General features: G+C 30.6%; 2 protein-coding genes across 2 annotated transcripts; both read left to right on the top strand.

The window, feature by feature from the left end:
* Window positions 1-1,194: 1,194 nt before the first annotated feature.
* LOC133684471 (uncharacterized) lies at window positions 1,195-5,460 on the top strand. Its single transcript, XM_062106837.1, has 5 exons — window positions 1,195-1,379; window positions 2,359-2,472; window positions 3,880-3,959; window positions 4,414-4,538; window positions 5,029-5,460. The coding sequence occupies exons 1-5, from the start codon at window positions 1,327-1,329 to the stop codon at window positions 5,098-5,100; spliced, it is 444 nt and encodes a 147-aa protein (XP_061962821.1). The 5' UTR covers window positions 1,195-1,326; the 3' UTR covers window positions 5,101-5,460.
* A 131-nt stretch (window positions 5,461-5,591) lies between these two features.
* Window positions 5,592-7,327, top strand: LOC133684455 (SPX domain-containing protein 1-like). The gene is made up of 3 exons (XM_062106836.1): window positions 5,592-6,531; window positions 6,652-6,775; window positions 6,911-7,327. Exons 1-3 carry the CDS (start codon window positions 6,241-6,243, stop codon window positions 7,078-7,080), a joined length of 585 nt encoding a protein of 194 aa, XP_061962820.1. The 5' UTR covers window positions 5,592-6,240; the 3' UTR covers window positions 7,081-7,327.
* Window positions 7,328-11,239: the final 3,912 nt, after the last annotated feature.

Here is an 11,239-nt window from a genome sequence, read left to right as displayed (position 1 = left end):
AGATTTATTCATTTGTTGTTATAATAATTGACTTTTTTTTATTGGGAATATACATTTTTTACCCTATTTGTTTTAATTTATTTTTTTAATTTCATCTTTTAATGTGAGGTTTTTATTGAATTTTATTTGTTAATATTTTTTGCCATTTTTTAATGACATGCCTATGAATTGTTTTAATTGGCCTTTTGTTTTTTTAATTTCTTTTTAATTTTTTTTAATGTTAAGTTTTCATTGAATTTTTTCCATTTAGTATTGTGTTGATGTTCAATCAATTTTTGTATTTTATATAATTTAATAAAAGTATTTTGGCCCCTCATTTTTTTATCTTTTTTTTTTAGTTTTTAATTTCATAATTTACTATGAGGTTTTTAATTCCTTTGGGTTTTTGGATCATTTTTTTTGGTGATTTTTGTTTTTCAATTCTATCATTTAATATGAATTTTTTTTATTTAATTTTATTTTTTAGTATTGGATTGATTTTTTTTGGATCTGTTTAATGAACTAGATCATATTAGAATAACTCTCACACAATTTAATTTAAAACTTGAGTTAAGTAAATAGTCAAGTCAGGATTTTTTAAATTTGAACCGTTATACCAAATTTCATAATAATACCAAAAAGTTTTCAATGATCTAGTTATTATTTTTTTACATTCCAAAAACTTTGAATCCCACTTATAATGAAAACACAGTCAATAAACTATGAACCCAATTATGTATTTGGTTAATGATAAATTAATTTTTATATATTGTATAATATAGTAAATTAATAAAATAATTGACCTAATGAAATCCATAACCCAAGTCGTGAGTTGACTAAATATTAATAAAAGAGTTGGTTGTTTGTATTGAATTTTATCTTTTAATATTAAGTTAATAATAAATTAATTTTTGTATTTTTTATTATATAATAAAATAAAAAAATTAATTTAATTTAATGAAGTTTATAATTTAAATCGTAAGTTTGACAGATTAACTAAATATTAATTAAAAATTCATGTTAGAATTTCTCAAGTTTATATTATTAAAACAAGTTTAATAAAAATATAAAAATATTTTTCTAAATATTTTTTTTTAACTCTTCAAAACTTTTATATTCAACCTGCTGTGAAAACACGGCAATAAAACAAAAAATAACAAAAATAACAAAAAAATGTAATTTGTGAATCAATTTAAAATACAGGGGGCATAATGCTAAACTACGCAGCAGCTTGGTTCTCGTCAAAACACAATTCGCAACCGAAAGAAAGGAAAAGAAAAGAAAAACAAAAGAAAAAAAAGAGAGAATAAAAAGAGACCCAAAAATTTATATTACTGAAAAAAAAAGATGATCCTTGCAGTATTGTTCGCAAATGTTGAAGGCAACATCTTAATCGAACGGTACGCGTTAAAAATCGGAATCGTTCTCGCTAGATCAATACTTTTGAACTTCTGTTTCATTGTTTTCTTTAATCGATCTTCTTCTCTGGGCTTCATATATATATATATATATATATATATATATATTTGATTAGATGGAATTTGAATGGATTTATGTCTTATTTATTTTATTTTCGTACAAGGGTTTACATTTTTTTTTTCAGTAGATGGTGTGATTTTTTTTTTTGTCTATTTTTATGTGCGTCTTTTTTGTGTTGTTGTGAAGTGGGAAATTGTAAATGATTAGGAGCATTTAGTTCTTGGAGAATATTTGTGTTGCTTGTGGTGCGAGTGAGGCAATTGATTTGAATGTAGACTAAATCCATGATTGTTTAAGGAAAATAAACATGGTAGATCATATGAGCCCATAATGCTAATGTATTCTTAGGTTTCCAAGTAACACTACGCAGGTTTGAGTATTGAGAGAGTCTATTTCAAGTGGAAATTTGAAAGCTCAAGATCATTTCTAGATGATCCCATAGAAGATCCTCGTTTGCTTATACGAATTGTGGCTGCTAGATGATGTGATACAGTGTTTGATGACATTAGGGCACAAAACTACAATAAACATGAGTTTTGAGTCAAACAAGGCCATCAACTGTTGTTTTGCATTTTGAAAGTAGTATCCAATTTAATCAGGTCCTCTAACCAGAGTGGCCAACAGTAAATAAGAGACGTCTGTCTTCATGCATAGACGGGAGAAGTCACTACCTTCTGTTCTGAAAGTGTTTTGGGCACAAGGACCCCACTTGTTTTGCATTTTCAGATAACATCAGACCATTTTAAAGAGAAAAAAGAAGAGTGTTTTCAGCTGCTCTTGTGGATATCAAATTTCAATCAACAAGATAATAGGTCTAGTTATATAGGACTTTCATCATAAGATTATTTGGTTAGTGTTAATTTAAGTTTTTTTAAGTGTTGAACTCTAACATTGTTGCAGGTTTAGTGGAGTTCCAGCTGAGGAACGGCTGCATTGGAGATCTTTCTTGGTTAAGCTGGGGGCAGATAATCTAAAAGGTGTTAGAAACGAGGAGCTCCTTGTTGCTTCTCACAAGTATGTATAATCTTTCTCTTATTCAAGAAGTACCCAAAATATATAACACTTTTTTGTTTCTAGAAAATTTTTTTATACCCTTTCTGATGTTTAAATGGAGTTGTAGATTTAATATGCATGACATTTGTTACTTGTACATTGAATATGGATTGCATATATTGTTTACTGTCTGGTTGATTGATCTTCATTTCCCATGTCTCGGTGCCCCATTTTCTCATTTGCTTAAAAGTCTTGCAAATTGTATTACAAGAGCTGGATCTCTGCATTATCTTCAAAATGCTAGTTAAGTACAGTTTGAGAAGATGATGCTTCCACAAATGTTGGTTTTGCTGAGTATCATATGTTTGATCTCTCTGTGGCCAGATTTTGTTACCTATTTGCTATCAACAAAATTGTTTGCTTGCTAATAATGTCAATTGGGAGTTAAAAATTGAAATGCTATAAAAATTGAGCTTTCCCAATTGATTTATATATGTTGAAAATGAGTACTTGCATTTGTATCTTTCAATAAAAAATCATCTTAAAAGATGGAACTCAATGAAACATGTTTTCTTTCTTTCTTCCTTATCATTTTCATGGTTTGTTTGATCATGCATTTCACATTTATTCGAGGTGGTTTCTGTGTAATGAATAATATATGTTAACTGTACACTTAAAATGGTGGTGCAGCATATATGTATATACGAAACTTTTGGTTTTGCAAATTATGAATCCTGGATTTGTTCATCTTATAGCATCTACTCTCAGTTTGCTATGGGGGAACCTTAGTTGTTGCTATGCAGTTCATAAATTTTATTCTAGTTGTGTCTTCTTTAACACAAATTGTGTACCTGTAATAATATGAAAAGGCAGTTCTGCAGGATAGTATAGGCAACGGTTGCTCTTGCAAATTATGACTCATGGATCAGTTAATGTTAATTCTTCAACAATCCATTTCTAGGTTGCCTGTTGGGTATACCATATTTTATAGTATTTAATCTATAATATATCACAGATGAGTCAGCTTCGCCAAATTGTTTCCAGTATCTTGGTTAGGGTACTAATAGGCAGTTCAAAAGTTTCACCAAGGAAAGCAGAACTAATTAAAATGCCAAAATAATGATGTTACTTGCCAAACAAAAGTCTTTTGTCACTATTCAGACAGCGTGGCAGTTGTATCAGAAACCTTCCTTTGTATGGTTGTATTACTTGATGGAGAAAAGTAGATCCCAGAAAGTTAAGTTGCAGTGTTGCCACAATGCCATGGACTATTCCTTGCTCTTCTACTTTTTCTGTGATAGTATAGAATTGTAATGTCTTTAAAGTTGTGTAACACCAGTTTCTAAATTTTTGGATAATTTGACCAAGGATTTTTCTCCCTTTTAGTGAATTATACTCGAATCACTGTTGTTATATTTTTCTTGCCAGGTCAGTTTATATTGTTTACACAGTGCTTGGGGATGTCAGCATTTTCATTGTTGGCAAAGATGAGTATGATGAACTTGCGTGTAAGTTAAATCTTTATCTTTCAAGTATTCTATACTTGTTTGTGCAAGGATGCGAGGTTCTTCTTGATACTGAGATCATTTTGAGGTTGAATACTATCGAGCTTGTGAGCCCTTGGCTACACCTTTTAGTTTAAGACTTGCTATCTGTGTGTCAGTTTCTTCTTTCTTGACATAAAATTTCTGACAGGGTTTGTGATTGTATTATTTTTTTTGGCAAATCAGTAAAATGAAATGTTTGGTTCCATTCTTTCACTGAAAACTAATTAAAATAATATAAATGAAACCTTGGTTTCGCCTGTTTATGGTGGCATCTCTTTTGGTTGTGCATGTAATTTGTGTTATAAGTGGTTGATGAAATAGCAATTGATTGGGAAGGTGTTGAGCCTCCTATATGATTGATTTTATGGCTGATATGTTATGCTCCGTTTCTCATCCCTGGATGCTTTCGTACTAGTGGCAGAAGTCATCTTCGCCATAACATCAGCTTTAAAGGATGTATGTGGGAAGCCCCCTACGGAGCGCCTCTTCCTCGACAAGTACGGAAAGATATGCTTGTGCCTGGATGAAATTGTTTGGAAGGTAAGCTTCTAAATCAGGCCCTTTCTCATCCTTAAAACTTTTGAGAAACTTGAAATGTTATAAGGTATATTTCAGGGGTTTGTTCATCCTAAACAAGAAGTTTAATATATTGATACATAAAATCTTGATCAAGAGCATGTTTGTTGTTGCAATCACGGTACAATATTTAATAGTGTCTCTGTTTGGTTAAAAGGCTGCTATCACTGCTAAGTTTGATATGAGAAAAGTGCAAAAAGGAACCTTATGTTTTAGTAGATTCCCGACACTGTTTATTTATTTGGCATGGCATAGCAGCTGTGTTAATAGTCTGATATGAATGCAATTTGTGTTTTCCATTAATGCGTGATGAATGGAGAGTGAGGTTCAACAAAATTAAACTTACATGCAATCCATTTGAAGTCAGAATGCAAGTGGTATTCATGTAAGATGAATAAATATAGACTTTGCTGCCTGTTATCCTTGCACTTATTTTCATTCCCATTCTTTGAAGGGACTGCTGGAGAACACAGACAAAGAAAGAGTTAGAAGGCTAACAAGATTAAAACCTCCAACAGAGTTCTGAGTCTGAAAGCTCTTAAAATCAACCAGCTAAATGGAGATTGTAAAAGTCTTGGTTGTTTGTGTCTGTCCCATGGAACGCTCTTCAAACTTTTGCTTGTAACAAATTGGTAACATCTTATTGATTCCTGCTATGTTTCTTTTGAACCATGGAGAGGCAATTGTATGATCTGGATCCTGAGTGTTAGATTCCTTTTTATGATGTGACTATTAAAATTTTCAGGATCAATGTTTCATTGGACATCTGGGAATGCCACAAAACTGTCCAAAGAGATTGAAACTAGGATGGTTGTTGACTTGTTGTTCTAAGAAATCTGAATACCTATTGTACAATGTATTAAATAAATTGAAAATAATTCTGGGAGACTAGTTGTATTTTTGGTTGATCGCAGTGATTGTTTAGCACAATCTTCTTTTCTGCATGCTTGGACAAGTGTGAGGCATGGTTATCTGATTGAGAAAGAGGAGGGGCTTAGGAGGCTGTTCTACATTGTAGAAATTAGCATTCCAGCCAGAGTAGAAACAAATAACTCTGGATTTCGAATCTATTTTGATGATCTAGCAAACCATTACAGTAGTTTCATAGTTTACTCTGCACTCTGCAGGGTAATTGAAATTAATAGATTGGGGGACATATTTGTAATGGCCTTGTCCTAGTCTCAAGGTTGTGTGTTGTCTGTTGGATACATGGCTCCCTAATATAAGAGGCAGCAGAAACGACAGAATGTGCCTGATGGTAGAAAAGTCATAATAATGGTTCTCTTTAGAATGATTGTTTGGAATCATCTATGTTCTCATATTCCTCAAATAAAACGCAGAGGGATTGTTGGATTAAACGTTATTACTTCTCCATGAACATATCCGGATTCTCTGTAAGCAACACGAACTAAAGTAATGAGAATTATTTCTCGATTGTTTCGAGGAAGATGCAACATGGAAGGCTGACTAGAGACAATATCTGCAGTCGCTTTCTGAGACATGTTGAATTAAATTAAACATGTACGTATATACATATCCGATGTCTCGATTATTTTGAGGAAACTTGTTAAAAAACAACAAATATATTTGGTCTAGCATCAAAGGATGTACTAGCATAATTGTTGTTACATGAGTCTCACCCCCCTCGCTCTGTTCACCACCAGAAATGAAGTATCAAAAGAGGCTCCGCGACGAGGTTGAGAGAGTTCTTCCTGAATGGAAACGTCAGTTCATATGTTACAAGGGGCTGAAGAAGCAGTTGAAGCTGATTAATCCTCGGTCGTCAAGGGACAGAAGGATGGGTGGTGATCGGCCAGGATTTGCCACAGGCAGATTCTTGGCCGTGAATAATAATATCAGGGAGAGAATTGGTTTCACCCGATTATTACATAGTGAACTCAACAAGGTTAATGCGTTTTATTTTGATAAAGAGGAAGATTATGTCATCCGATTGAAGGTATTTAACTATCTTGCATCTTTTCTCTGCGATAAAAAAGAGTTTCTTTTTAGATTATCTTTTGCCAACATGCATGGTTAGTTCATCGTTGCTACTTGGATAATGATTTGCATGGAGCAGGAGATGCAACTTAGGGCTGGAAATTTGGACCGTAATGAAGAGAAGTTGCAGGTGCAGAGGGACATATTAAATCTTCACGCAGAGATGGTTTTGCTGCTGCATTACAGTGTCCTTAACTTCACAGGTACACACCGCTTTCGTTTCGTTTCTCTCCACCTCTGAATATGAACTTGACAGGTAGCTTTATTGACCAAGTACAGGCGCATCAAATTGCCAAGTTTTAATTCCCACATAATGATTTTGAATTCTATACATGCAGGGCTGGTCAAGATAGTGAAGAAGCACAACAAGAGGACAGGCACTTCCTTTCAGTTTTCCTCCATGCCTAGGGTTATGCAACGACCATTCTTCTCCACTGATTTGCTTTACGAACTCATGAGGCAGTGTGAAACAATGCTGGATGGCCTTTTTCTTTCAAAACAACCTTGAGGACACTATTCCAACATTCATAGCCTATATTATATATAGCATGAATAACACCAGCCATGCTCATTTCACCAAGGAGGGAAGACTTCTTAGCCAGCGATTTGTAATATGTCTCACTATATTTTGTATTTTCTTGGTGGCTACATTAAATTGATAAAATTTAACTTGTGTAAAACTTTTATCCTGTAGTTGCCTTTCTTCTCCCTCCTCAAGGATGGATTTGATTTTTATTCTTGGAAGTTAAATCAATAGCTATGGCTTGTGGCTTGTCACAGCATACTTTAAAAGCTTTTCTTCTTCTTAATATTTTCTAAAAAGAAGAAAAAAAAGAAGAAGAAGAGAACTTCGACAATCCAAAGACACATCATACCTTCAACCAATCAAAGGTGTGCTCAGCCTAAAACATAAAAAGGGATTCTTCTGTGCGTAACATAAGAAGGGATTCTTCCATTCTCATGGTCAAGAAAAATCTTGTATTCTTTAGGGTAGATTGCATGTGATTTTATAATAAATTAAGACAACATATATAAACTTGTAAAAGAGTTTAAACAAAATCCAAGTATTATAAATAAATAAATAAATAAATATAACTAAAACAGGCGGAGTTTGCTTAACTCTTTCATATTAACAATGGATCTAGTTGATGTATTATTCAGGTGTTTTAAAGTAAAGTAGTGTCTTAATTATAAGCTCATGGCTTAAACTACACAAGGTTGCGGATTTCAATTTTGCTAGGAGCACTATTTGATTTAAAACAAACACAAAAAAAGAAAAAAAAAAAGAAAAAGGGAATAAAAAATTAATGGGCAAACGCGTCTATTTTTATTTCCCCATCCTTTTTTTTATTATTAATATTTGTATTTTTTTATTGTATAATAAAATAATCAATACCATAACCGAAATTACAAGTTTAACAAGTTGATTAAATATTAATTAAAGAGCTGAGTTGGGATTTTTTTGATCTTTTTTTTTTATTTCTTTTCCAATTTTATCATTTAGTGTGAGATTTTTATTGAATATTATCCTTTGACTTTGAGTTAACAGTAAACTAATTTTTGTATTTTTTATCTTATAAAATAATAAATTCAATTAAGTGAAGTCCACAACTTGAATTGTGGGTCTGATGAGTTGACTAAATATTAATCAAAGAGTCGGGTGGAGATTTCTTGGCCCTTTTTTTATATATATTTTTTGCTTCTTTTTTTGTTTTTCAATTCTATTATTTAATGTGAGTTTTTTTATTGAGTTTTATCCTTCAGTCTTGAGTTGATGATAAATCACTTATTATATTTTTATCATTTAAAAAAATTAAAAAAAATTAATTCAACCCAGTGGATTCCTTAACCTAAATTATGAATTTGGTGGGTTGATTAAATATTAATCAAAGATTCGGGTTGAGATTTTTCAAATTTGAACTGTTTTACTGAATTTAATAACAATAATGAAAAACTTCTAATAGTCTAGATATGCTTTTTTTACTGTTAAAAAAACTTAGGTCCAACCCACAACAAAAACACTAGAGGTGAACTAAAGTGTACTAAGCAAATAATAGAATATTTAAAAGTTGCATTTGAATCAATAAATATCTAACATATATAAAAAATATATATAATGTTTGAACTAAAAACAATGAAGATATTAAATATTTAATCATTGATACTGGATGATGTAAAAAAGATGTTCTTAAAGATTAAATTATTTATCCTTAAGATTAAAATACTCATTACTTGATGCAAATGATCTTCTTACAAATAGCATCCTAGAATTCCAATAACTAAATTTTTAAAGGATACACTTCTTTTGAAAGTCTAAGAACCAAAAGAACAATAAACTCAAAATCTCATTATAAAGGACTGTAACATAATCTATAGAATGGAGGGAAAAAAGGGGTTAAAGGTAAGACAAAATGAGAGGCAAAATAAGTTGAAAAATTGTTAAGAAGAAGACAAATGAGCTACTGAAAGGTGTGTAGAACATCTCCCTTTCAACCCTTTTTTATATTAATTTTTAAAACCAAAATTGATGTAGAATTAATAATGATAATTATTGGAATCAATTCTTATCATTTTGCTTTAATTACCTAGGTAGAAAACCTAACAATTTGTACTTTAAAAACTAGATATTTTTACTTTGAAAATAAAATTCTTTAGGAGGTGGAAGGTTACTATTAAGAATATTTATTAATGGGTTGGCTGAGCTATATGGATTGGTAAAAAATAATTCTTTATGAGTTAAAGAAATATTTTATAACAAACCTAAACCCAAGCTCAAAATAGACTGATAAAAAATATTTTTTTATAATTTAAAAAATTATTTTACATCAAACCTAGATCCAAGCCCAAACCTAAAGACCCATGACCTAAGCCCAAGCTAAACCGAGCCGAGTCAAGCCAAGCCAAGCCAAGCAAGCATATGTGTGGCTTAAGGCCAAAATCCACTTTGCTTGGGTCCTCTTCTCTCTAAAAGTTTTGGTGCTCTACGAGTCTATTTTTAACTCTTTAACTTCTCACTATATAAACTACAAGGAAATCTTGTATTCTTTCAATAGGGGATAAAAGGTTTTTGAGTTTCACAAAAACATACAAACCAAGAGTTTTTTGAGATTAGTTTCTTATTTACTCATATTTTTTTTAATCATGTTAATGTTTCATATTAAAAAATTTTTGTTTGAGAATAATTTTTAATAAAACTTTAATCTTAAAAGTGAGTAGACTCCACTTCTAATTTGGTTTGAATGTGCCCATTAACTATATTCTTAAAAACAATTTCGAAAAGTTTCCCTGTATGAATGAAAATTATCTAACCAATATATAAAAACTCAAAGATTTGTATATAAATAATGATATAGTGGATGAGTATATCAAGATAGGTAGCTTTTGGCTTTAAACCTTTCATAGTAAAATAATATTAGATTTATTTGGTTAAATAGTAAACATAATATCTTGAACTAATATATCTTTTATATAAACCAATAAAATAATATCCACACAGTTCTTTATCTAAAGATTTTTTTTGGTTCTCATGATTGTGTTCATTTTGGTCTAAACAATTCTTAAATTCACAAATGCCTTAAAGAATTCAATCTTTTCTAAATTATTAAATAAACAATTACATTTCTCACTCATGGATTTTGTTATTAAAAATATTCTATTATACAAGTATTTCTAGATATGAAATAACTAAGAGTATAACTCACCATTTATCACTTTTCAACTAACACCTTTCTTATGATATGAATAGACAAGAAATAATAATTTTTAAATGCTACTAAAAATATTTCATAACTTAGTTTTTTTATTTAAATCTAGATCTTAAGATCTTGAATCAACTAAATAGCCTATTTTCCTTGATGAATTATATACAAGTTCTTTCGATAAAGTCTTAGTTAGCGGGCATATGATATTTTTCTTTGACTTCACGTAATCAAGGGAAATAATCATAGTCAAGAACAAGTGTTTAAAATTTCTAATTAATTATAACATATTTTTCTTTATACTTACTATTATATATACTATTTTGTACCCTTTTAATTGCTGATTAATTATTACAATGGACATAAATTGCTAACATTGGCTTTGGTCAACATGAAATTTTTATCTACAAAATTTCAAAGCCACTTGACCTTCTTTTCAAATTTATTAAGAATAATAAACTTTTATTTCATCGTGGATATTACCGATATATGTTTTCTTAGAGGATTTCTATGATATAACTGCTCCACCGAGTATGAAGACATATCTGGTATAGTGCAATCTATAGTCTATGATGTATCTTAAATATTTGAGTATCCTATTTATTGCCTTGCAGTGATCCATACTTGGATTTACTTAGTTTACTAGCTCAGCATGCGATATCTGATTTTGTACAGTTCATAACATACATCAAACTTTTAATTATTCAAAAATATCCTAATTAGTTTGTTCCTTTACATTTATTTTTGGATAGATTTATGTTTATATCCATTAGTTTTTTGACAGTGCTGTTGTCAACTTCAAAAAAATTATCAAGAATTTTCTCAATGTAATAAGATTAAAACATTATTAATTCATCAGATGTGCCAATAAGTTTTGTTCCTAGTATCACTACCTGATAATAGATGGGACCTTAGAAATTAAACGGGAATTATGGAAAATGGAGACGCAAATTAGTTTTTAAAGAAATT

This window comes from Populus nigra, chromosome 1 (assembly GCF_951802175.1).
Source record: "Populus nigra chromosome 1, ddPopNigr1.1, whole genome shotgun sequence".
Taxonomy (NCBI): Eukaryota; Viridiplantae; Streptophyta; class Magnoliopsida; order Malpighiales; family Salicaceae; genus Populus; species Populus nigra.
This window is presented reverse-complemented; position numbering and strand designations above follow the sequence as displayed.

What these genes read in the sequence shown, in the direction of transcription:
- LOC133684471 (XM_062106837.1), top strand. Translation starts at nt 1,327, where the DNA reads ATGATCCTTGCAGTATTGTTCGCAAATGTTGAAGGCAACATCTTAATC. An exon ending in GGCAACATCTTAATCGAACG is followed by an intron (nt 1,380 to 2,358) that starts GTACGCGTTAAA and finishes ACATTGTTGCAG; the next exon opens with GTTTAGTGGAGTTCCAGCTG. An exon ending in TGGATGAAATTGTTTGGAAG is followed by an intron (nt 4,539 to 5,028) that starts GTAAGCTTCTAA and finishes CATTCTTTGAAG; the next exon opens with GGACTGCTGGAGAACACAGA.
- LOC133684455 (XM_062106836.1), top strand. Translation starts at nt 6,241, where the DNA reads ATGAAGTATCAAAAGAGGCTCCGCGACGAGGTTGAGAGAGTTCTTCCT. An exon ending in ATTATGTCATCCGATTGAAG is followed by an intron (nt 6,532 to 6,651) that starts GTATTTAACTAT and finishes TGCATGGAGCAG; the next exon opens with GAGATGCAACTTAGGGCTGG. An exon ending in CAGTGTCCTTAACTTCACAG is followed by an intron (nt 6,776 to 6,910) that starts GTACACACCGCT and finishes CTATACATGCAG; the next exon opens with GGCTGGTCAAGATAGTGAAG.